Source organism: Engystomops pustulosus, chromosome 6 (assembly GCF_040894005.1).
Source record: "Engystomops pustulosus chromosome 6, aEngPut4.maternal, whole genome shotgun sequence".
NCBI lineage: Eukaryota > Metazoa > Chordata > Amphibia > Anura > Leptodactylidae > Engystomops > Engystomops pustulosus.
In genome coordinates, this window is record NC_092416.1 from 139,374,989 (window position 1) to 139,401,521 (window position 26,533).

Sequence of the window (26,533 nt, forward strand, 5' to 3'; positions counted from 1 at the left end):
AAGTTCAATCCAATGATGTTTAACAGCATCATTTTTATTAAATAAATCAATGAAAAATATACATTGTCATGATTACCAGGCAAGACAAATGTTATTTATTAAATGTCATTTAATGTCCTTAACTTTTAATCACAGAAAAAAAATTGTTTAGTCACATAAAGAAAAACTCCTTTTTGGACTCTCCAGGCTTCTGTAGTTAAGATCATTTACATAGGGGGAATATATTTTTAAAAAAGAACGTCCACGCCACCTGCTGGTTGTAAATAGGTAATACTTAGACTAGTAAGCGATATTTTATCCAGACACTGCTGCCATCTGGTGTCCAATATGGATACTACAACAGCAGGACATTATTACAAAGTGAAACCTTGTTGGCTAATCTGTTTATGAAAAGTCAAAGGCTTTTAATCCATGATAATTAATTAAATATGTCTTAGACATAACACAAAAGGGAGGTGAGGGCGGCACAGCAAAGCAAACGGATTAAAATCCAGGTGGGTGCAAGCTCCAGGAGCCCGACTCAAGGCTCCAGAAAATCCAAATGAAGACAGCGGGAGAGCAGCACTCCGTGGTGGTTAATGTTTATTCAAACACCAGTGGTAATAAGGCACAACGTTTCGGCTAACTCCATGTAGCCATTTTCAAGCTTGAAAATGGCTACATGGAGTTAGCCGAAACGTTGTGCCTTATTACCACTGGTGTTTGAATAAACATTAACCACCACGGAGTGCTGCTCTCCCGCTGTCTTCATTTGTCTTAGACATAAATAACAATTAAGAAGATTGAATGTAAATCAAGATTGTTTGACCTGCATCTGACTCATCCGTGTGTGTGCATCTTTTTTCGCGCCAAAAAGGTGTATGCAAGTGTATGCTTTATCTTATTGACTGAAGACCAGCTCACCTCAGGACTCGAAATGTGTCTCATAATAACAAATGTACATTAGAGCGTGGTAATTTTTTAATGTAAGTGCTTTATTGCTGAAGGTATCTTTCAACCACATAATCTGCCTCGCAGTTCATTTACAGCGGGGGAAGGATACCTATGGCTTGGGAGCCAGATGTGGCTTTTTTGATGGCTGAATTTGGCTCTCAGACAAATCATTGATTAAAAGCGGTCGGCAGTGTGTACATCTAAGACACGCACAGCGATGACCGCTGGCTGCGTCCATTGTCTGACCAAGGTGCCATCTCCGCACCGTTGCTTAGGTGACAGCGTCTGTGTCATAGAGTAGAGCAGCATCTATGACCCAGACACCATTGCCTAAGCAACAATGGCAGAAAAGAGTAGGGGAGTGATGAGAAGCACTGAAGGGAGAGCAGGTAGGTGAGTATTCCCCTTTTTTTGCTGTGACTACCTATCTACTGGGGGCATGTGCTGGCGCTACCTATCTACTGGGGGCAAGTATGTTCTGGCACTACCTATCTACTGGGAAGCATGTTGTGTGACTACCTATCTACTGGGGCCTGGAGGCATGTGAAGGGGCTACCTGTCTACTGGGAGGTATTTGCTGCGGCTACCTATCTACTGGGAGGCATGTTTTGTGGCTATCTATCTACTGGGGCCTGGAGGCATGTGATGTGGCTACCTATCTACTGGGGAGCATGTGCTGTAGCTACCTATCTACTGGGGGGTCATGTGCTGTGGCTACCTATCTACTAAGGGCATGTGCCTGGGCTACCTTTCTACTGAGGGCATGTGCTGGGGCTATCTATCTACTGAGGCATATGCTGGGGCTAACTATTTACTGGGGGGCATGTGCTTTGGCTACCTATTTACTAGAAGGAATGTGCTGGTGCTACCTATCTACTGGGGGGAACGTGCCGTGGTTACCAATTTACTGCGGGGCATGTGCTGGAGCTTCCTGTCTATTTGGGTGCATGTGCTGTAGCTACATATGTACTGGGGGCATGTGCCGGGGCTACCTATCTACTGGGGGCATGTACTGGGGCTACCTATCTACTGGGGGGAATATACTGGGGCTACCTATTTACTGGGGACCATGAGATGTGGCTACCTATCTACTGGGGGCATGTACTGGTACAATATTCTGACAAGTGTGCTGCAGGTACACATTGCAGTATAATATTCTTACAACCATGCTGCAGGTTCACATTGCAGCATAATATTCTGCCAAACATGCTGCAGTTATACGTTGCAGTTAGACAGGACAGGAGACAGATACGATGGTAGAGAAAAACTAACAATTAGGTTTGTCTAAAAATCTTTTCTGTTTTCTCTCTGTTTGCTATGGCCGTCCATCTATTCCACCATTACCAACTATCCACACCAATGCCTGTGAATTCTTCACTCACCTTTGTACACCACTGACATATTTTACTTTATGTCACCATGCTAACTTATTACAGTGTTATATTGTGAAGCAAGAACTAACTTCTTATAAATCTCTAAAGAATCTTCTGTCTCCCTTCTTTCTCCTCCTGCTTGCTGCGGGGGATATCTCTCCTAACCCAGGCCCACATTCTGCTTATTTTAACATTTCATACAAAAAAGCTGCTAACCTTATTAAGATTCATTGTATCCCCTCTTCTCCATCTACTCCATCCACAACCCCTTTTAAATGTTCTCTATGGAATGCCCGCTCTGTGTGTAATAAACTTGAATTTGTTCATGACCTGTTTCTTTCTAAGTCCTTTGACCTTCTGGCCATCACTGCAACATGGATCCAGCAGGATGACACTGCCTCCCTCGCAGCTTTGTCTTATGGCGGCTTACACTTTTCTCACTGCTCCGGACCTGAGAATAGGCAGGGAGGAGGTGTAGGCATACTACTCTTTCCACGTTGCACCTTCCAGGTAATTTCTCCTGTACTTTCTCTCACTTTTCCATCTTTTGAGGTCCACCCCCTCAGCAGACTTTTTTGACCATTCTCTCTTTGTGTGGCTGTAATATATCGTCCTCCCGGCTCACCCTACTAGTTTCTTGACCATTTTGCCTCTTGGCTCCCTTAATTTCTATCCAGTGAGATTCCAACCATCATCATGGGAGACTTTAACATCCCTATTATCACTCCCATTCCCCCTCCTTCCTCTTAGCTCTTAGCACTAACTACTTCTCTAGGTCTTTCACAACTCTGCGATTCCCCCACTCATAATGAGGGAAACATCCTCGAGTTGGTCTTCTCCCACCTTTCTTCAATATCTGATTTTACCAATTATTGCTTTCCACTTTCAGGCCATAACCCCCTTTCTTTTACTTTCAATAATCCTTCACTTTCTCAGAATCCATCCACCCATCATTCATACCGGAACCTAGTTTTCCTAATTGAATATCCTCTCTCTCTAACACTTCCAAAAGGCTCTTCCATACTCTTCATTCCTTATTAACACCAGAGGTGCAGCCACCAATCACAGATATTGGGGCTGAAGATCTGGCCACCTACTTTAAAGATAAAATTGATTGTATCCGCCAGGAAATAATTTCTCAATCCACTCACCCCACTAATCCCCTTCCCTCCAGTACCTTATCTTGTTTGCACTCTTCCTTTGAGCCAGTCACAGAGGAAGAAGTGTCCAGGCTCCTCTCCTCTGCTCGCCCCACTACCTCCATCAGTGACCCCATCACCTCACACCTCGTACAGTACAGCAACCACTTCTCACCTCACTAATATCTTCAACATCTCTCTCTTCTGGTGTAGTTCCCTCTTCTTTGAAGCAAACGGTTGTTATCCAATTACTAAAGAAACTTTCCCTGGACCCATCCAGTACTACTAACTACCAACAGTTTCTCCCATTCATCATGCCTCCCCCCTTCCTGAAACTCAAGTCTCCGTAGTCCCGATTGTTGCGCCGGGATCGTGCTGATCTGATTCATTCTTGACTACACTACTGTGACTCCCGGTCTTCCACTCACTGAACCTTCTTCTCTACGATCTATTCTTAATGCAATCGCCAGGCTTGTCTTTCAGACCAAACGCTACACGGATGCCTCCAGTCTGTGCTGGTCACTGCCCCCATTGCCTGTCTCCTTCCTTGTATGTAAAAAATCACCCTTAACCACAAATCTCTGCATAATGCTGCACCTCCCTATCGACCAATCCGTGCTCTTCGATCTGCCAATGACGTTAGATTAATCTTTACCTTAATTTGAACCTCCTTTGCAATTCTCCTGCACCAGTTCTCTGGAATGACCTTCCCCCGACTATGAGACTAATACCCAACCTCCAAAGTTTCAAATGTGCTCTTAAAAACCATCTCTTTAGGCAGCCTATCACCCTCCATAACCGCATGAAATGTCAACTCTCATTACTAACGCATCCTATGTCCTCCTCCCTTCTGTTATCCAGCAAACACCAGATATATACCAAGCTCCAGGCTTCTCTGCAGTCACTTTCACCTTGGACCCTGTATATAAGATGGCGGCTGATGGCTGGTTCAAGCAGCAGAATTTTTTAAAATGTAATTATTTTATTCCGTTCCCTTATAAATAATGGCTGGACCATTATACAAGCTTTTTTACCTCTTGTAAAAGAGGGCCCTCACTGCCATTATTCCATATGACCGTGTATTCTGTAATGTAATATTATTTTTGTCCCCTATGATTTGTAAAGCGCTAAGAAATATGATGGCGCTATATAAAGATTATTATTATTTTATATACCTAATATTTTTATAAATAAAAGAATCATTTTTATCCTACAAAGAGCGCCAAATTTTTTGAGTGAATATACACTTGGGATTTTATACTATACACAAGGAGTAAAAGGTGGGCAGAAGCTTCTTCCTCCTCCTAAGACTTTTGGCAGATTTCAGCGGGTCTACGCAGTCAGATCCCTGCAATTGTACATGAAATCATACGTGTGTTTAGTAGATAAATGTGGATAGAGGATAGATGTAAAACCTGAAATAATGTAATGTTATTGCGCAATCTACACCACATTTTAAGAATACACTTGGTCACTGATTTTATTGAAACCATTGAACCGTTCTTCTGGTTATTACCACAACATACATGTAATATATTTATGTATAATTATTTTTTACATTTTCTGTTCATGGCATGTATATCTATATATATAAAATTTTCTGAATATAAATTGTATGACTTCACGACACACAGATCTATTGTTCGCAATCAGAAATTCGAGATATTGTCAGGACTTGAATATGGAAGATGTCCACCTTGTATATGTTAAGCTGTGAAGTCCTGTGTTACAAGATTAAAAACATTACTCTCCAGTGAAGTTTGCCACTTGCCCCAATGTCGCTGGATCTCCGCCTGTACCTGGAGGCAACGTGAATTAAAAAGGATAAAGATAGAAAAAGGTTTATGAAGATCTTATGAATTAACAGAATACATACAAGGGCAAATATATCTATTTTTATTGGCTAAAGCAACAATTAGAATGCTGTTTTCATTTTAACACAGCAGTTTAAGTGACAAAAACTGAGATCTTGAGGGTTACTACTACGATTGAGCGCCCGATATCGCTGCCCCGCTCAGGTCCAACAGAGTTCACCATCTTTTTAGTGGTGCATCTAAGTGCTTGGGCTACACAATTTGAAAGTTAAATCCCGCGCTCAGTCCGAATCAGTTTCTCATGGAAGCCAGCACAGCTGCGCCACAAAATGATCGCGTGCGCCAAAATCCCAGCGCAGACACTTCTTAAATACCTGTGCAAGCTGCTAATCCCCAAAAAAGTGCACAGTCTGATGAAATTGAGCAGCTCGGCCCTTAGTAAATGAGCCCCATTACCTTTTAAATGCCTTTATATGTGTTCCATTGATGACTCTATTTATTGGATAAGAGCCAGCATTCATCTAAATTACTTTTATTGAAGCCTTCTGTTATTAAAAATCCAGTAATGGAGACAAGGGAACTCCAGCATAACCCCCTAACTGACACTGAAACTGCTAACCTGGCCCTCCTGAGGGGGGGGGGGGGTAGCTTGCCTCTATGCTAGAGCTCCCCCCGCTTCCATTATTGGATCTTTAGGGCATTGATAAAAGAAGGATAGTGGCTCTAATCCCATGTATAAAGCATCAGTGAAACATGTAAAAAGACATCTAAAAGGTACTGGCCCATATTTATTAACTGTCTAGCGGCAGCTTTTTGTCGGTCTTTGCACATGAATACATGTGCAAACTTGCTGCACGTGTATTTATGATGCGTTTATGATGCGTTCTGGTGCACATTTGCACCGCGCACCACAGTTATGTCGGCAAGTCGGAAAGAAATGTTGCGCACGCCCATAGAACTGAGTGCACCAGAGAAAAATCTGCTGCACATAGTGCACACACTTGGGGCGCGTACAGCATGCGCCACATTCATGAAGACTGAGATCCGGGCTTCATGAATCTATAATGCGCTGCACATTAGCACTATGTGCAGTTTGCCTCATTAATAGTTAATTTGGGCCACTGTGTGTGCTTTGTGGGGGATTGGGTCACTTGTGACTTGTTCCTTTAAGGCTTCTAGCAGGTTGGAGTTCCTGACGTGTATCACAATGTACACTCAAACCATACTCTGATAGACTATGATTACTGGGGTCCGATCACTCCAGAAATCATAGGAATGATGGATCACAAGTGAATAGAGCACTTGCACACACACACAACTTTATTTACTTTTGTTGAATTTTGGGGACAGCTATCTCCCACAACCCAATAGAAGTCAATAAAGTGCTGGTTGAGCATGAGACACTTTTAGGCTATTAATCGCCCGCATTCTTGTGATAACTGGGGTTCCCAGAAGATACCTAGAAATATCACAAGTTGCAAAGCTCCTTTAATAAGCAAATCCATGTAACTAGGTAAAGGATGTTAGATAACATCACCCAGGTCACATGACATGCTGAGAAGAGGAATGGGACATGGGGAGGAATAGATAAAGTTGATTCATGGGGATGTAAGGGAAACAATTTTTAGCTAAAAGACGTGTTGTCAGCTAGTTAACAGGGCTCTATGGGAACATGTGGTGACAGGTTCCCTTTAAGAAGTTTAATTTCTTACTTAACCTTAATAAAGACAAAGTAAGACTTTTGAGAGGAATTTATTATCACAGGAGTTCTTGATGTCAGTTGCTTAAATTGGCACATCTGTAAGTGCATCCTTAATTGATTCTCTAGTTTATTAAGGCTAAACAGGTTAACCACACTCACTACCCCATGTAGAGTGAATGGAGTGGTTTTCCAAAGACACAAAATATTTGCATATGTGATGTTAAAATGTTGCAAGTGTCCTCTCTTGACACTTTGGAAGCCAGAAATCTTGAGTGCGGATTATAAGTGAGTAAGGAATGAATAATAAATGTCCCTCCAGAGTTGATTCAGAAAATCCTCTGTACTATAATAGCTTTGAAATCAATTTGATACCCCTGCACACGTTGAAATATTAAAATATGTGATATCAATTTTTTATGCTGCGGATTGGATTGCTCTTTTTTCAGTGAGCCAATTCCTGCCAAAATCCTGGTCAATTCACATATATTACACACCAAATTCACAGCAGCTTTAGTAATTCAGAGAGTTCATGTACCCATACAGGACCTGAGAATGCAGTATAAGCTGTGTAGTCAATTGGTTTTGCCCAATTTATTTGAGTAACAGAAACTTTTTTTCTATAGGCAGCTATAGGTTTTCAGTAAATGCACTAGTTCCTAAAGAGAATGCTGGAATTCTTAGACTGCCATAACGAAAAAGTGGTTAATTAAAAGAGATTGTTCATATGTATAAAGTTATTGGCCCAGATTTATCAAAAGTAGTGCAAACTGTACTATATGCTTCACTAATATGCAGAGTGCGCCAGATTATTGAATACTGGGGCACGTACTTCATTAATCTGGCACCCCCTGCACTGCTCCATAGACACAATTTTGTGGAGACGCTATAATAAATGTGATGCATGGTACCAAAACGCCCCTTTTGGGTGCAGAATTTTGTGACGCAGCGGACACAGTGCAAACACTTCATAAATACATGTGTAAGCAGTTTGCATGTTCTTTTTAGTGCAAAGTCAGACAGAAAACTGGTGCAAACACTTTAATAAATATGGGCCATTGTGGTCCATAAGAAACTTTAAGAAGCACACATTTTACTAATCCATAGCAAAGTTTTTAATCTCTAAAATGGCTTCTCATAGGCAAACTTGGCCAATTAATTTAAAAGGCCAACTTGTAATGCTACATTTCCCCTGTAGTGGCCACTGCAGCATAAAAGTATACATCTAGAGATGACCACTCTTACAGATACCAAATCTAGACCTAAGAGACTATATTCTCTGAATTATAAGAGTACAACACATAATTCCACAACATTTTCAAACCAAACAGGAAGTACAGGCGGTCCCTGGGTTACGTACAAGTTGAATTTGTATGTAAGTTGGAACTGTATACTTTATAATTGTAGCTCCAAGCAAAAATTTTTGGGTCTCTATGACTATAGGATTTTAAAAATGTTGGATTGTCCAACAGAACCAGGATTAACAATAAACCTTAATGGCAGACATCTGTGATAACTGTTACAGCTGTTTATTTTAGCCTAGGGCTAAAGTACAGTAAATTACCAAAATCCAGAGGTCCGTTTGTAACTAGGGGTTGTCTGTAAGTCGGGTGTTCTTAAGTAGGGGACCGCCTGTATACAGTATTTAGCAATGCCTTTTCTCACCTCTCCATTAAGGAAGCAGTACAGTAAGGCCACAATAAAACCCTAGGGGTAGATAGAACAGAATGGTTATAAATAATGAAACATCGATGTATGCCTACTAAGATCAACCTTTTCCTTGGTCATTTAAAAAATATTAGAATGGGTTTAAAAAAATGAAAAAATGCATCGGTACAGCTGAATAGAAGGGAATACACTTGGACAACTGATCATATTTATTATACAAGCATAATAATTTCACAAACTGTTCTACTATCAAGACTGCAGATTAGAAAGATCCCACAAGCTATTGAAGTTATTTTTTATTGCAGCAATGAATAGTGAAGGTGATAATAGTAAACTTTGTAATATACTTCATTAATCTTTTAGTGCTTGTAACCCTTTAAATGCTGCATTTAAATTCCTGCAGGGAGATGTCTTGCACAATCCTTGCTATGGCAATCCGGGGGTCTGAGCTAAGACTACAGGGCTGTCCATAGTTGATGCCTGTCAAGTCCTGTCCTTGACAGGACCTTACAGGCAGTGTGTGAGCCTATGCATCAGCAATAGGCTGACAGTTCTAATACCCTGCAACACATCAGTATTTCAGATATTATATTGAACAAGCAATTGAACGATTGCTTGTTCATGTCCAATAGTGGGACAAGTAAAAATAAACAAATAAATTAATAAAAAAGCCAGCAAAACCCCTTTATATATAGCAAATATACATTATTAACAAAGTCAAAATCACATACAAACCCCACATTTAAGGTATCACCATGTCCGTCATGACCCGTAGAATAAAACAAAATCACTATTAAACCTGCATGATGAACGTGTAAAAAAATGTTTTCAAAAATTATATGGAGGTTGGGAGCAAAACTGTCAACCCTGGTCTGGGGTTCTCCATCAATTCAATAGAGCAAAAAGAAGGATGTGGTACAAGACAAGGGAAGGTCAACTGACAAGGAGTACATTATTCCATCCAGGCGCAACGTTTCAATCGCCAAGCGATCTTTGTCAAGCATGTGTGAGAGGTCAAATATAAACATATACATAGTGTCTCAATAAAGGGACATCATTTCCTATGTGACATCATGTGTGATTATAAAAAGTCAGAAAGGTCTGGCTCCTATCTGTCTGCTGTAGGGGAGAGGGAGGTGGAACTGGGATGTTTTTGCTGTTTTGTTCTTTGTGTAACTGAGTTTGTAAAAATGTTAAAAAAACCCACAATGAAAATGTTCTGATTCAAAAAAGTCAGAAAGAACATCAAAGTGTCTATACATAGTGAACAAAACATCTTACAGCATCTTTATAACATACATAAAGTATGCATAAAGTTCAAATGAAATGTGCCTCATGCTTCTTTTTGCTGTATTGGACTGTTGTAAAGTACATTGGGGCAGAACAGTGCATGAATCTGATGCCCACAGCACTGCCCCAACAGAAGGCACCACTTTTTTTTTGGTGCACCTAACATAGGGCATGCGACACACTTCTCTCAGACTTTGCATGTTAAATGTGGCGCACAGTCCGACTGAGCACCGGAACGCCCCCTTCATTGCAGAGATTTGTGTTGCATGAAGAATAGTGCAGCCACTACACAAAAGGGTCATGTCCGTCACATATGTGGCACGGATACCTGTGCAAGGAGTTTGTACTAGAAAGAACATGCAAGTCTGACAGAAAACTAGTGCACAGAGCTTACCATATATGGCCATTAATCAAAAAAGTTATGCTGCTTGAAAATGAGGATGCAAAAATTATAGATTTTTTTCCCCACATTGGGTTTTATTCTACAAAATTAGTAGAACGTATTAAAAAATATAGATATTTGGTATCGCCATAATGTGACCCATAGAATGAATATAAAACATTTTTTAGTGTATATTTAGTAAATTTTAAGCAATAGGACATAGCAACTCCAAAATAGTACCACTGAAAAATCTCATCCTGCAAAAAAAATAACCCCTAACATGGCAATATTAAAAAAATATATATATTTCATAGCTCACAAAAGTTCTCCTATGAACCAACTAAAAGCCAAATTCTATAGGGCAAAGCGCCCATACAACAAGAGGGGTGTCTCTGCACTCAAGAGAAATTGCATAACAAATTTTAAGATGGGTTTTCTCTTTTTATCTTTTGTGAATGTAGGGTTAAATGAACATGTTACTGACACAAACCTTTCTAACTTTTACCTCCATTTTGTTTACTATGAAGATCTCAAGGGGTGCAGATCTGAAAATGGAGTGATGTATAGTATAGGGCAGTGATGGTGAACCTTTTAGCAGCCAAGTGCCCAAACTGCAACCCAAAACCCTGCTTATTTATCGCGAGATGGCAACCAAAAATTAAAGCAGTAACTTTTTGCTCCCGGTTCAACAACTTTCAATCATTTTGCACGGAAAATTTTCATCATTTTAGCTTCTTTCCAGTTTCCCTCTGTACACAGAGAATTGTGCAGGAGGTTCCCAAAAATTATTTGACCCTGTCTAATTCTCATTCTTCCTACAGTCCCAAGTAGCTAAGTAAGTATCAAAACATGACTGAAAGCAGCATCTTTTAAGTTTCTTGGAACTGCAGGAAGATTCTTTGAGTCCTGCCTGGTGTGCTGAGGTGATTGCCTGGGTGCCCACAAAAAGGGCTCTGAGTGCCACCTGTGGCACCCGTGCCATAGGTTCGCCACCACTGGTATAGGGTTTTTCTAATATTCTATATAACAAATCCCAATAAAAAACAATAATGATCCCCAAAAAAAGTCAATTCTGAAATCTTGTCACCTTTAAAACCATGCTTTTGGTGTCACATTAAAGATAAGAATCTCATCTTTCAGATTGCATCAGAATCCCATATGACACATAGGATAACCACACAAGCATATCAAAACCAGAGAAATACAAACACCATGTGGTGGTGGCCAAGTAATCTGGTCCTAATAAATATAAAGAAGGAAGTGCCAATCCACAAGTACCCAGTGAGGAAGCTGACTGCTGAGTGCATGGAGTTGCTGTGGTGGTCCCTGGTCCATGTTTTTCCAATTGGGTTGGTATTGTGTTACACTGTCTGTTATGCACAACTTAGTTTCACAAGTTTTTATTGAAGTTTAGAAAACAAACAGTGAGATAGCATAACAAAGGAGGCAGAGACATAATCAGCAAGTCACAAATGATTAACATCCATGTTCGCAGAATCATAAGGTATATAATAGGAATCCCTTGGTCTTGCTGATTATTATGGACTTGGTTTATTATGCTGGTGGCCCTGCCAATCTTTTTCATTTAAGTTAATGTTCAAACTAATATGGAGATATGTTTATGTGTATTGTTGTTGTGTTGTTGTTGTTTTCCTTGTTCTTTGTTAATGAAACACATAATTGTAGACCATGGTATATATTTTTGCGGATATCAGTTCCATTGTCTTGTCGTACATGTGGAGTTCCACTATGCATTTCAGAGATTCACATACCATGGAGTAAAAGTCCCACCTTAAAAATAAAGAATATAACCAGAGTAAAAAGGACCCTTAGGTGAACCGGACTATACCAATCCTCCCTAGAAGGTCCGGAAAAGTATAACACAATGGGGGACACGTATCATTATTATCACATCATTTTTGCAACTTTTGTCGTTTTTCAAGTACACCTTGGTCTGCACCTTGTGCAGTGCCTTATGTATCATTGTTTCCCAGATGGTCCGTGCGACTTTTCACTTATGTCTCACTTTTTTGGCCAGGGTAGGTGCAAAGGAAGGATTTTTTTTCATGGACCCTATTTTAACATGTAAATTGGAATTATTTCACACACTTTAAATGTTTAAAATTTTGCACAGTAACCTGTTTTTTTCAAGTTCAGAAATTTTTACATTTTTTACATTTTACACTCTAATGGTGCATTTTGAAACCAATTACAACAGCTGAGGAGAGCCAGCCCCCCCCCCCCTCCTGTTATCCTGGTGATATCTTTTCATTTATTTCCCCATTATATTGCATATAGAGCTTTGATTGTATTTACTATTGCTTGATATTATACCAGGAAGCTAATTACATTGTGCAGGCATTACAGGGGTGAGGGTTTTTCAGCAACGACTGCTTATTTTTGCACATATCTACGTGGCTGCTATTGTAATCCTTGCATCATTTTGTACAGATTTGATTGATTACATAGGACATGAACTTGCACATGTTGGTGCTTTTAAATGTTTTTAACTTGTCTGTAGCATGAATTTAAATAAAGATATCTGATATTTTTTCAAAAACTATATATTGAGTCGGTACCATTAACATGTCTGTACTGAACAGCTGAGGAGAGGTGATTTGCCTTATTACATTACTGTTAACATTTGCTTTTACAAAATGCAATAAAAATGCGACCTTATCGCATGTGTTTAAATTGCCTTTACTATACATTTTGTAAATGCAAATGTTAACAGTAATGTAATCAGGCAAATTACCTCTCCTCAGCTGGAATAGGAATAGGTTTCAAAACGCAATCAAAACACAATGGGGCACATTTACTAAGGGTCCGAATTGCGGTTTTCTGCTGGGTTTCCCGAATTTTTCCAGTTTGCACTGAATTTCCCGGGGATTTTGGCACACGTGATAGGATCGTGGTGCATCGGCGCCAGCTTTCATATGCCAGAAATCGGGGGCGTAGCCATCGGAAAACCAGATGGATTCGGAAAAACCGTGCGCACGACCTTAGTGAATCCCGGCAGAACCTGAATCAGCATCGGAGAACACGCCGCTGGATCGCGACTGGACTGGGTAAGTAAATCTGCCCCATTATGTGACCACACCCTTAACACCCCGTGTGACTGGAGCCTCATATGTCATCATCTCCCTGCGGTGTGACTAGAGTGTTTAAAAATGCAGGACACGGCCTCAAATCCCAAATTATCAGTAGTGTCCCCTCCTGTATATAGCCTCCTCACGTGGCTTGTGTCAATGTGGATTTGCGACATTTGAAACAAAAAGTCTCAAAAAGAAGCCAAAATTTTCTCCTGCCAGGATAGGAAAAACTAAACATGTATCACAAGTAAAAAGGCAGGATCATACATAAGGTGCAAAAACTAGCTGCCAAAAGTCTCAAAAATTTGGCACAGAAAAACATGATACGTGTGCCCCAATGTATCCAAGCAGGATACAACAAAACAAAATTAAACAGAACACAACAGAGTCATCTGCACAAAGAAGGGTTAGTGTAAACTTAGGTCCCAATGGTAACACGAGCCACCTTCCTTGGAGAGACCAGTTATGCACAACTTAATGGTATGACCACCTTTGCTTATAACTTTGCACTTACATGACTTTACTTGGACACACCTGTGATTATCTGTGATATGCTTGTTAGGACCATGGATTTCTAGGCCACAACCACATGTAGCCTTTATGTCTGTTTTTAAGTCCATGTTTAATTTGAATATTGGATAAAGCTTCTATTAATCTGTCTAAGAAATAGTGGTGTGGTTATTATGTGGCACACGAGTATTTTCAGTATTTCCTACATGTAGGAACACATCATTTTTTTTATTGGCAGGAACACTAGACTAACGCCATTCAGGAACAAGCCCTCTGGTATTCAGGTATTCTGAAAGATGAGATTCTTATATTTAATATGACTTTAAAAACCATGGTTCTACTGTAGGTACTATAGTACCAAACATAGGTGCATCTCAAGTGCCCCTCCTTCTGCCATCGCCAGTCTATAACTTATTGCCAAAATGTCAATAAATGCAATAAATAAATGAATTACCTGATTTGATCCAAGAACAAGCTCAAAGTATAACCTGGCCCAAACTCCAATGTGCTCAGGAAACAGGGCAAAAATGACATAATGGATTCCAAATAGAGGGATCAGAAGAAGAGTGGATTTGGCTAGTCTCCTTTAAGGAAAAACAAGTAGAAAAAGTTTAAGTATCAAACACTACGCAGTCTGAGACCCACCACCCAGAGGCTCCAAGCTAGTGGAGAAGATGTAGCATGGCTTTGATAATCACTTTAACTATACTTACTATGGTTTTGGATAAAAATAATCAGAACATGTTTTTACCACAACCTGGAAATACTTTCATGAATAAATATTTTACTTAAATAAATTAAGTAAAATATTTAGAAGGATTTGCCAAAACCCCCAACCCTGGTAAATACTGCATTGCCAGTATCCAGTGGCCATGCCTGGTCCAGTAAAATACCTTTGGAGCCATTGGTCTACCAATAAAAATATTTTCTGCATTGTTTTACCACAATAATTTACCTTATGGGGGACTATATGGACAGGAGAAACTTCAGGTGAACTGTTAGAACAGATCTTTAAAATGAATTGTGATTATTGATAAGCAGACACATGGAAATTCAGATTTGGACGAGTTTGGCCAAACCTGAATTTTAAAATCCTGTTCCCTGTTTCAGAGTGATTAAATTGCCAAGTGTGCAGACTCTTTAGGGGGTCAACAGATCCCTGTTCCTGAGATAGCTGTGGCTCGCAGATGTAGGACTTTCATATATTATTATTCATGACATATATTATTTCTTCATGATATATCCTGTGGATATGTCTTAAATACACAAAATGGGAAAATCCCTTTAAATCTTAAATCTAAATTCATCCAAAAACACCTCAAAAAGCACTTCCTGTCTGCTCACGCAGAGTTGTGAAGAGACACTGAGCTGTCAGTAAAAAGAAGGAGGCGTGGTTTACAGGCAGCCTGGAGAAAAGATGACTCTTCTATTCAGAAAATTAACTCTTGTCTACTCTTATGCATGTCAGATAAGGTGATATGGGGAGGACTTTTAAAACTTTACCAGTAGGTATTACTGGTGTGAAGGGAATATTCTGGGGACGTGTCTTTTTTAACAGTTAACTATTTAGTAGTTTCATTTACATAGCATTACCATTACAAAGCTGAACATATTGTTGAATTACTTTCTGTAGCCCCATCCATGGAAGTACAGGTCACAGAAAAGGAGGCATTATGGAAGCCCTTTTATGGAAACCCCTTTCCTGCATTTTTCCACTCCCTTGAAGAAGAATCAGTCCTCTTTACATCTCCTTTGTGGGGTAGTTGTACGCATTGTGCCAGTTGGCTTCAGAGATGCATACTGTGCTCACACAGAGAAAAAGAGGACTGCTGCTTCTTTGAGGGAGCAGGAGAAGGTGAGTATCAAAGTACTGTGGCCCATGAGCCTTGTGTTTGACAGCCATCATTTATACTTAGGAGTTTCTGGGTACAATTTCAATGGGTATCCCCCACTAGGACAAGATTCTTAAATATACTCAGGATAACAAAATAACACATTTTGTAACTACTGTTATTATCAAAAATACAGTATTTCACTGACATAATTCCAACCTGTCTATATCAGTCCATGTGTATATAATTTTGGTTGCCCCAGGATCCCACCATAAATTTTCTGGTTTAGGGTCGGGCATGGCAAATCCTTCTGATGAATATCTTCTCTCTTCCGCTTGCTGCAGTCTCTCTGCACTCCAGCCCAGCTCCCCTTCATTCCAAGACGAGCTCACACACATACTTCCTGCCAGCAAGCAGCCTCCTGAAGAGACATAATATACTAAATGTGCGTTGGGGTGAGGATCTAGGCTACATAAGAAACATTTTTGGGTAAGGTGTGTATACCTGCAGTGGCACTTTCTTCATTGTTATTTCATTCATTACTGTGCTAGTTTTTATGTTCATGCATGCTTTCCTCAGCTTCTATACAGGCAGTTTCCACTTTATAAATAAAACTTCTAATACAACACTGACATCTAGTGGATCCACGTTTTTTGGTTTCGTCTACTTTGAATATATACAAACATTCATTTTGTGTTTTGCCTTTCATTATTTTTAAATATGGACTATAATAAAGAATTTAATGTTTGTTACATATATATTTAGGGTTTTAGTGCATTTTTTTTGGAAGTTCAACTGCTATTTTTGTAGGTTTTATTGGGATTTTGCTATAGTTGTTTCCCCCAAGTGCTCAGTTTGGATAGATAAATCAGGTATTCGTTGTTTTTTTGTTATCAGCAGTGTGAGAAGGAGTGAGCAGGTGAAGGAGTTTTAGCAGAGCTGACTGTGTGTTTTATAGTTCAGATGTAGCAGAGATGTAGCAGAGCTGAAGTGTATTAATGTATTTTATATCCATCTCATGGATCTCATCATCTCCCATCTCTGTTCTGTCTCATCTTTCTTTTTCTATATGTCAGATGCTAGTAAATGTTCGGAAGCTAAATGAAAGTGTATATAAACCTGGACCCTGGAAATCTAACCACTTTGTCAGCACACAGCATCTCACAGCACTGGAGGGATTAAGTATCTGCTTAGAGAGTCCCCAACCACACTCAGGATTCTCACACTGACCATCACTTAGAGTTATAGGAGCAAAAACCGCAGTAAAACTAAAATTGTAAAGTAAAGGGGTAAAAATGATCTTTATTATGTAAACATCAATAGGGGATTAAAATTTTAGAACTTTATTTCATGGGAAAACTCCTAATACAAGTTAGGCCCTATCCTGTGGACTTGTTGATCAGTGGGGGCCTCCGTGAGGATACCCTCACAGAACATGAAAACGAGGGGTCCGATGGGGTCCGACGTGCCTCCTTCAGAGCCCTCGTCGCTCCATGAGAATAATGGAGCAGACAGCTGCGCATGACCATTCTGCTCCATACGTCTCACTGGAGCTGACGGAAATTGCCACTGAGACCCCCACCAATCAGCAAGTTAGGTCCAATCCTGTCAATAGGGCCTAACTTGGGAAAACCCCTAAACATATCAAAAATGTATTAAACGGATTTGCTCATGAAAGAAAGTTTTCAAATTTTAAACCCTAGTTATGTTTACACAATAAACATAATTTTATCCCCTTACTTTACCATAAAATTTCACTCAGTTTTATTGCTATTTTAGCTCCTATTACTCAGTGACGGTCAGTGTAAAATTCCATAGTGTGGGCAGGAACTCTCTAAGCAGACACTACATGATTCCTCTAATGCTGTGAGATGCTGTGTGCTGACAATGTGCTTAGAATATCTACACTTTTATTTAGCTTTTGAACATTCTACTAGTATCTGACACATGAAAAAGAGAGATGAGACAGATTAGAGATGAGAGACAATGAGATCCATGAGATGGATGTAACACACAATGACACTCTCAGCTCAGCTAACTCACCTATAACATACACAGAGTCAGCTCTTCTATGCCTTCCTCTCTCCTTCATTACAGACCTTATTTTGTCTGCAGCTTGTAGAGTAAATCTCTGCATGATGCTTAGGAAGTGCCTGTGTCTGAGCTAGTCTTGTAATGCAGGGGGAGGGGCAGGAGGCAGAAAGAATGGCAGTGTGGAGACAAGAGAAGCTATTCACGAGAAGAATCTGACCATAGTATATACAGTTGGATCTAGGGAAACCAAAATTGTAAACACCAGGACTGATAGAGACAGGTTAGAATTATATCTATGAAATGCTGTATTTTTGTTGTTAACAGTGAACTAGAAAATGTGTTATTTTGTTATCCTGAGTATATTTAAGAATCTTGTCTTCATGGTAATTACCCTTTAAAAGGATTTTAATAGAATGATAGGAATAATAGGTAGATAGATAGGAGACTTATAGATAGATATGAGGTAGAATCACATAAACCCTCTCTTTTACCCCTCATTATAGAAGCAAAATAACAAACTGGTTTGTTAAAATCCACTACCATGGAGCAGAAAACATGTAGAATCATGCAATGTTCAAAACTGAAAACTTGTAAAATATCTCAGTTTTACTCACATGTACTGCTGCTTGTAGTTTTTACTGATATCTGGACATCGTATTTTCTGCAGAAGAATTCGGATCACATTTAAAAATATGATGAAATTCAACTAAAAGAAAACACAGAAAGAAAGACAATGCTGTTGTTCTCATTATCTGAGACAGGAATTTCATAAATAAAAATGCTGCTACTTGAACCAGCCATCAGCTGCCATCTTATATACAAAGTCAAAGGTCAATGGGACTACAGAGAAGCCTGGAGCTTGGTTTATATCTGATGTTTGCCAAAAAACCAACAGGAGGAGGACACAGGATAAGTTAGTAAAGAGAGAGTTGAAATTGCTTGCAGTTAGCAAGTGTAATAGGCTGCCTAAAGAGATTGGTTTTAAGAGCACATTTGAAACTTTGTAGGGTGAATATTAGTCTGATAGTCCAGGGAAGGGCATTCCAGAAAATTGGTGCAGTTCAAGAGAAGTCCTGGAGAAGTCCATGAGTAAGAGGTTCAAATTAAGGTAGAGATTAATCTAACGTCACTGGCAGATCGAAGAACACGGGTTGGGCAAAAGACTGAGATGAGAGAAAAGAGGTAGGAAGGTGCAGCACTATGCTGAGCTTTGTGGATGAGGGTTATTATTCTATAGCTGTGTAGCGTTTGGTCTGAAAGACAACCCTGGCTGCTGCATTAAGAATAGATTGCAGAGGATAGAGTTTAGTGAGTGGAAGACCAATTAGTCTGGAGTTACAGTAGTCTAGTTGACAGTGAATCAGAGCAACAATTAGGATTTTAGAGGTTTCTATTGTAAGAAATGGGCGGATTCTGGAGATGAATGTGCGGCCCAACGAGAGGTCAGAGTCAAACACAACCCAAAGACAGCGGGCCTGTTGTGATACCACAGACTGAGAAGACTGAGAATTCATGATTGGGTCGGTTAGTAGAGAGGCAATCACTAGAGTGCTGGAGTAAGGGTAGCTGGGTATCATCGGCATAGTGATGTTATTGGAAACCAAATCTGCTGAAGGTTTTCCCGATGGGGGCAGTATAGAGAGAAAAGAGAAGGGGACCTAGGACTGAGCCCTGAGAAACCCCAACAGTGTGAGGAAGAGGGGAGTAAGATCCAGCAAAGGAGACACGGAACTTGTGGTCAGAGAGAAAACCAAAAGAGTGCAGTGTCCTTAAGGCCACTAATGGGATGTAACTACTTGATTCTCCAGAAAATGTACTTCAGGTTGGAAGTGGACAGCTATGTCATCCACAAAGATTTGAAAGTTAGCAATAAACGTACCGAGTATCGTATATACTCGAGTATAAGCCGAGACCCCTATTTTTACCACCAAAAACTGGGAAAACCTATTGACTTGAGTATAAGCCAAGGGTGGGAAATGCATTGGTCACAGAGCCCCCCCCAGTGTATAGCCAGCAACCCCCAGTAGTATATAGCCAGCCCCCTATAGCATACAGCCAGCCTGCCCCCTGTAGTATACAGCCAGCCCCGTTTAGTATACAGCCAACCCACTGTACTATACAGCCAGCCCAGCCTGCCCCCAGTAGTATACAGCCAGCCCAGCCTGCCCCCAGTAGTATATAGCCAGCCCAGCCAGCCCCCTGTAGTATACAGCCAGCCCAGACAGCCTCCTGTAGTATACAGCCAGCCTCCTGTAGTATACAGCCAGCCCCCAGTAGTATACAGCCATCACAGCACTAAAAAAAAAAAAACTTATATACTAACCCTCCATCGGCCCTGATGCGCAGCACAGTTCACTGATGTCAGCGCGGCTCCCCTTCTGTCTTCTTTCTTCTGTAACAGCCTGCAGGGCGCGGCCATGTGTCCTCCTGGCTGGCAGGTGCACACTATAATGCGGCCGCTGCTGACGTCATACTATGTGCCGGGCGGGAAGAAACATGGCCATGCCCTGCAGGCTGTTAAAGAGGAAAGAAGACAGGTGCGGAAGACAGAAGAGGAGCCGCGCTGACATCGGGGCCGCCGGAGGGTGAGTATATAAGTTTTTTTTTTGTTTTTTTTTAAGTGCTGGGCTCGTGTATTAACCTGTGTATACGCCAAGTTGAGGATTTTCAGCACATTTTTTTGTGCTGAAAAACTCGGCTTATACACGAGTATATACGGTAGATAAAAAACCCATAGAATATAACTGCACAATGTAATGAAAACAGTCCTTTTAAGTATATTTTATAGTGGAAATGTTTTTTTTTATATATAAATCTGTATATTTTATAGCCAGAGGCAGAGCTCTGTAGAGGGAAGAAAAATATATAAAATTATATTCATACTCGAAAACCAAGGAAACCCATGTTCTGTGAATATATAATGTGGGAGAAATATATAGTGCAGTAAGGAGCACGAGAGAACAATAATGTATAACATCTAAGGTTAATCACATTATGGTCAATAGCTGCATAGATCAAAAAGGTCCAAGCTGCAAAAATGACAACTTGTAAATGTAAACTAATGATAATGGGTTAGTATTAAGGAATTAATACTATACATTATATAATAAACAATACTAAAATCTTACCAGCCTCTACTTACAAATATCGCAACTAGGATTGGGGTCTTGATAATCCACCAGTAAATGTTATCATAATCATCCCAACACCTGCACCATAGAGAAAGATTTATATTTGTAGATATTTCATATAGTTTGAGATAGATAGATAGATAGATAGATAGATAGATAGATAGATAGATAGATAGATAGATAATCAGGTATATAGATAGTACAAGGTTGGAGTACTGGATTTATACAGGGGGATGTTCTCTTACTAAATCCAATGTATTTCCGTTTTCACCAGATGATGGCGCTATGTTATTGTTTATGAAGGTACACTGTACTTTGCAGTGATTATTTTCCCCTCTGTGTCAAGAGAATGTGGAGGGGGTGTGCCCCGCACTTCCGTACTCGCTCTAGCCTTTGTTTGCTGGATTTTACACATATCATTACTCGTATTATATGGTTGCAAACTGCTTTGGAATGGTTTGAAATCTTCCAGAAATAAAAGGAGAGACGTAGACACATGAGAGAACATGCCAAGCTACATGCTTTGTGTCCTCTAAAATATAGCTACATATCCTCATTCATTAAGTTTTCTTTAGAATATGATAGAATGGTGGCAGGGAACTGCTTACAGAGGTTGGTTTAATATATGCAGTAGTCTCAGAGGTCTGATTACTTACTTAAAGAAAATCTGTCACCACATTTTTCACAAATTCAGCTAGTGACAGGTTCCCATAGAGCCCTAGTAACTAACTGATACCATTCTTTTAGCTAAAAACTGTTCACATGAAATCACAGCAGCCTGAATGGAGACATGGAGAGGAGTAGAAATCCATGCAGGCATGCTTTGATTTAATGTGGTCAGATATATGCATGGAGTACAGTTTGCTAATGTAAGAAGCCTAAAGGACCTGTGATGATGTCAGCCGGCAATTTTATAAGTTTTATTTTATGAGGATCTGAGAGAAACTATTTTTAGCTTACTAAGGGTCCGCGGACCGGATTTTTGTCGGGTTTCCCAACTTTTTCCCTTTTTATGCCGCATTTAACTGGGGTTTTTGGCGAACGCAATCGGATTTCATGGGACACAAATTGGGGGCGTGGCCGTCGGACAAGCCGACTGATTCGGATTAAGCGTGGGATTTAACAATGAAAATTTTATCACAAGCCATGCAATAACATGCATCAGGAAGAAGAAGGTGAACTCCGGCAGACCTGAGTGGGGAAGCGACACATGCAGGAAATTGGACGCACGATCTTAGTGAATCGCTGCAGCTCCGAATCCTCGTCGGACAACGCACCTAGGGGATCGCGATGGGACTGGTAAGTAAATGTGCCCCATTGCTACTACATATGGGCACTGAAAACACCAACTACTATTAACCTGCATATGTGGGAAAGAACAGTATTACAATTCTCATAAATTCATATATTGAATTATTTCAGGGAATCTGGTCAATGGTCTGTTCAATTCTCAGGTATACAGGGTTTAGACTGTCTGGTATTTGCTTAGGCTTTTTGGTCTGTATTAGGTGCTAAGGTCTGGACGTTGTATTACTTTAAGGAAGTAAAAGTAATTATGTGAAAAGGGGGATCATATGTACTATCAGTGATTTATTTGTCAGACTTTGGTACTATATTCTATAAAAGAGGTACATTTTACTATGTGATGTCCCTTATGATAACCCTACACTAACATTACAAAACAAATTATCACCTCTGAAACATTTTAATTATACACTCATCACTTTTTCTAAATTTCATAAAACTGTAAGGAGTTTCAATTAGCCTCCGAGCAAATCCACAGAGTATTGCTTTTAGTTTTACATTGAGCTAATGAAGGCTTTATACACGCCATAGGGAGTATCAATAAGGATCTAGGACTAGTGCATGTTATGGAATGATGCTGTACAGCAGCAGTCTTCAACGCTGGGGCGCTGGGACTTCAGAAAGCGGGGCGTTATAGAGGGGTGCTACAGAAAAGGGGCCAGTAAATAATGCATTTTAGACCAGCGGCTTAAGGAAATTGGACATTATATAGATATTATATTATATTGTGGTTATATAGGGGGTATTTGCGGGGCACAGAAGATGGTTACCCTGCTCGAAAAATCATTTTGGTTGGAGGCGGTCCCTGGATACAAAAAGGTTGGGGAACACTACTCTAGAGTACATACCACAGAGGCAGCTCATGGCAAATGCAGAAATATCATACTATTACTATGCGTCGTTAAAAAGGTTGGCCACTGAAACTTTGCCAGGACAGGTATAAGACTTAATAGGATCATCCATATCATACTTACCCTGGTAAAGATTCACAGTAGTCCAGAGGACCGCACAGCAACAGGACATCCTGCGGATGAAGAAGGATGTGCAATCATTACTGCATGCATGCTGCCTCTGTGATGTCTGCACATCCCACTTCATGTGCAGGACTCCATGGTACATCACATCATGTGGACTTCCAAAAAACTTTACAGTGTAAGTATGATATAGGTGGCCTTATTAGGGGCTTATACTTAACCTGGTAAAGTTTCTTATTAGTGGTCAACCCCTTGAGAGGCTTACACCCTCTCATCCATATGTCTAAATCTCCACTTTTTCGCCATTTCAAGCATAAAAATGTTAACAAAAAACGATTAAAAGTTTGTACAGACCCCAAAAAGGTAGGAATGAAAAAAATAAGCTTGTAACACAATAAGTTTGCCTAGATAACTGAAATTTATTGTTATCAAAACACAATGATACAGTTTTTCTTTTGGCAGATTTTAATTTTAAAACAAACTATATAAATTTGTTATCTCTGTGATGGTACTGACCCAAACAATAAAGGAGAGTTGTCGTTTGGAGCGCACAGTAAAGGCCGTAAACACAAACCCTATAAGGGTTTATTTGGAAATTGTACTACATTTAGGACAATAGGAAGTGAAATTTCTCCTGCAGAAAAGAATGAAAAAATAATTGAAAGATGGGGAGTGAAAGATGGATATGCAAAAGTGAAAAAAGGATGTGTCTTTAGGGGGTTAAGAGAAGGGCTCCAGCACTGGTTAGTCCTTCCTTTGCTCTTACCTGTGATCACCATAGAAATTGCATTCTGTGCTAACAAGGCTTGTGGAAATGACCATGGAGAGATAAAACAAACCCTATAAAGGTCTTGTGTTAAACCCTGCACCACAATGGAAATCCTCCTAATACCAAACTCTAAAGTGAAGTGCATGCCACAAAGCTAGAGCATACATTTCTTAAAGGGGTTGTCAACTTTAAGCAAATAATTGATAAGGTTTGTGTAATTAAATTCAATTTTCCAATATACTTTCTGTATCAGATCCTCACTGTTTTCTAGAACTGTTTGCTTTCATTTATTGTTTACGGTCTCTGGTCATGTGATGTCACACAGGATCTCTGATGACTGTGCTGTAATTCTAACAAGCTGTGCACCTGTGTGACATCACATGAACATGGACCTGTGTTTATCCAAAGGAAGTAAACAATGAGGCTTCGCAGTGAATGAGAGCAAGCAGAGATACAGAAAACAGTGAGGAATTGATACAGAGAATATATTGGAAAACTGTAAATAAGACCGGTGCAAAAAAGTTCCTGCTCACCTTCTGACTTCACTGATTCCCAGCGCGAAATACACCACAGGCACATATTCCAGGAAAAAGAAAGTGATGTCCGCGCTTCAGGGATATGCAGGTAAAAATCAATTCTTTATTTTTGAAATCTTAGTAAAATCCATAGGCAAACTTACAATCGTGTGATGGCCCAGGTAAGGTGACCAACGCGTTTCGCCCTCTCTCAGGGCTTAGTCATGGTCTCTACAACTCAAAAGACATATAATGCCAATTTAAAGATCCCGCTCCGGTAATGGCGTGTGACGTCACGGTCACGTGACAAAGATCACGTGATCGGACTACAACACGCCCACCAAGATATCATTAGTCACACATATATTACTGTTGGATCGTTATGGATATGAATTATGCTGTTCTCTCTCTTCTCTTTATTGAATATTCCATAGGCCATGTAGGGCTATACTATACTATGTAGAGCTATCCAAAAAATTGCAATGTGTGTTTTCTTTTTATTGCCTCAATGGATATTTCATAGGCCATATAGGGTATACATACAGTACCGCTTAGCCGCTACTACTATTATATTTAACCATTGCTTCGGAATATAATGTTTTCGGATGATGTGTCCTTTTTGGGTATTTCTAACCATGCTACAACGAAGTGGATTGCAATATAATTATCCACTTGCCATATGTTTGTATATTTCATTGCAATGCCAGCAAGATCATCTTGTCAGATATGCGCCCCCCCCCCCCCTCCTTTTTTAGATTTTCGCATATACTCTCTGTAAACAGTAGTTTACTTATTCTAATACCTGGTGTCTTATAATTAATGTCTTCTCATTTCCCATTCTACCTTTTACTATGTCTGTTTTTAAGATTTGAAGTTCTTATTGGAAAACTGTATAATATTTCATTACACAAACAATATCATTTATTTGCTGAAAGTAAACAACACCTTTAAAGGACACCTGTCATCAGGTCTCTGCCACTAGTCCTGTCACCTCTACCTGTTGGAGCAGCTCACAAGGATCCTATCCCAGCCTTTATCTAGTTATTTCATACATTAATCATTATAAAATCATCTTTTCTTTATCATATAAATGAGGCTGGTCACATGGTCAGAGGCAGTGATGTCACCCCTGTTACCCCTCCCCTCTCCTCCCCCTGCTCATGTCTGTGTGTAATGTATAGTAAAGCATGGCTAGTGTGAGTGCTGCATCTGCTGACATGCTGCATCCTCCTAATATACAGGTGAGAGACCAGACATCAGCTACACATGAATCTGACATGTTCTGCTGTAACATGGCTGCCTGGAGCTGCTGTATCTTTCCTATATACACACACATGCACACACAGGCTGCAGGGGGCGTGGCCACCTGCACCAGGAAGCACATGGAGCCATACCATCATTATACAGGCTCACACCATTATACAGGCTGTCAGTCAAGCACTGGGGGTGTGTCTGTACCTCCCACTCATGAATAGAGTGGACAGCTTGAATATGCTAATGCTTCATTGGACATTTCACAGGTCATTTGCATACAGCTTTAGGACCTCATTGCTTAGGTTTACAGGCATGTAGAGGGACAATGAAGGGATAGAGGCAATGCTCTCTAATGGCAGTTTATGAAAATATATTTAGTTTAGGAGGGTTATTTTGCATGACGGGTTCTCTTTAAGTCTACTCAGTTTTACTTTAAAGATACAGTGCAAAATATAAATTGAGTCTTACCCATGGTTATCAAAGCTGATCCTGGTCTTGATCCACACAGCAATTGTGAGCGCTGGGAAGCCTGAAGAAGATAAGCAAGATGAAGTTATTAAGTAAACCAGTAAACCATTTAATCCATATAATGAAATGCTCTAAAATATCACATTTAAAAAATCCATTATTTGAGATGTAAACTGTGTCCTCCTATGTCACAAGCTTTATAGGAAGCTTTATAGGAACAGGTCTTAAGGAGAGAATGATGTGTAAAGCGCTAGTGAATGTGCTATATTAATAAAGATTATTATTATTACCACCCTACATGACATACATGTCCTATACCCCAATCACCTAATGATCATAGTAATTATTGGT

At 40.0% G+C, this 26,533-nt stretch overlaps 1 protein-coding gene across 3 annotated transcripts in view; it reads right to left on the minus strand.

The window, feature by feature from the left end:
• Positions 1-727: 727 nt before the first annotated feature.
• Positions 728-26,533, minus strand: part of LOC140064442 (vasoactive intestinal polypeptide receptor 1-like) — a 70,962-nt gene continuing 45,156 nt past the window's right edge. For 2 of the 3 annotated variants that reach the window (XM_072111362.1, XM_072111360.1), the window contains exons 8-13: positions 26,183-26,243; positions 20,909-20,975; positions 18,381-18,472; positions 14,355-14,484; positions 8,523-8,665; positions 728-5,244 (exon numbers count right to left, since the gene is read on the minus strand). In XM_072111362.1, coding sequence (XP_071967463.1) covers positions 5,172-5,244; positions 8,523-8,665; positions 14,355-14,484; positions 18,381-18,472; positions 20,909-20,975; positions 26,183-26,243 — 566 coding nt within the window. In that variant the 3' untranslated portion in view covers positions 728-5,171. The remainder of the gene's footprint in view (positions 5,245-8,522; positions 8,666-14,354; positions 14,485-18,380; positions 18,473-20,908; positions 20,976-26,182; positions 26,244-26,533) is intronic. The other variant, XM_072111361.1, reaches the window with a different exon arrangement.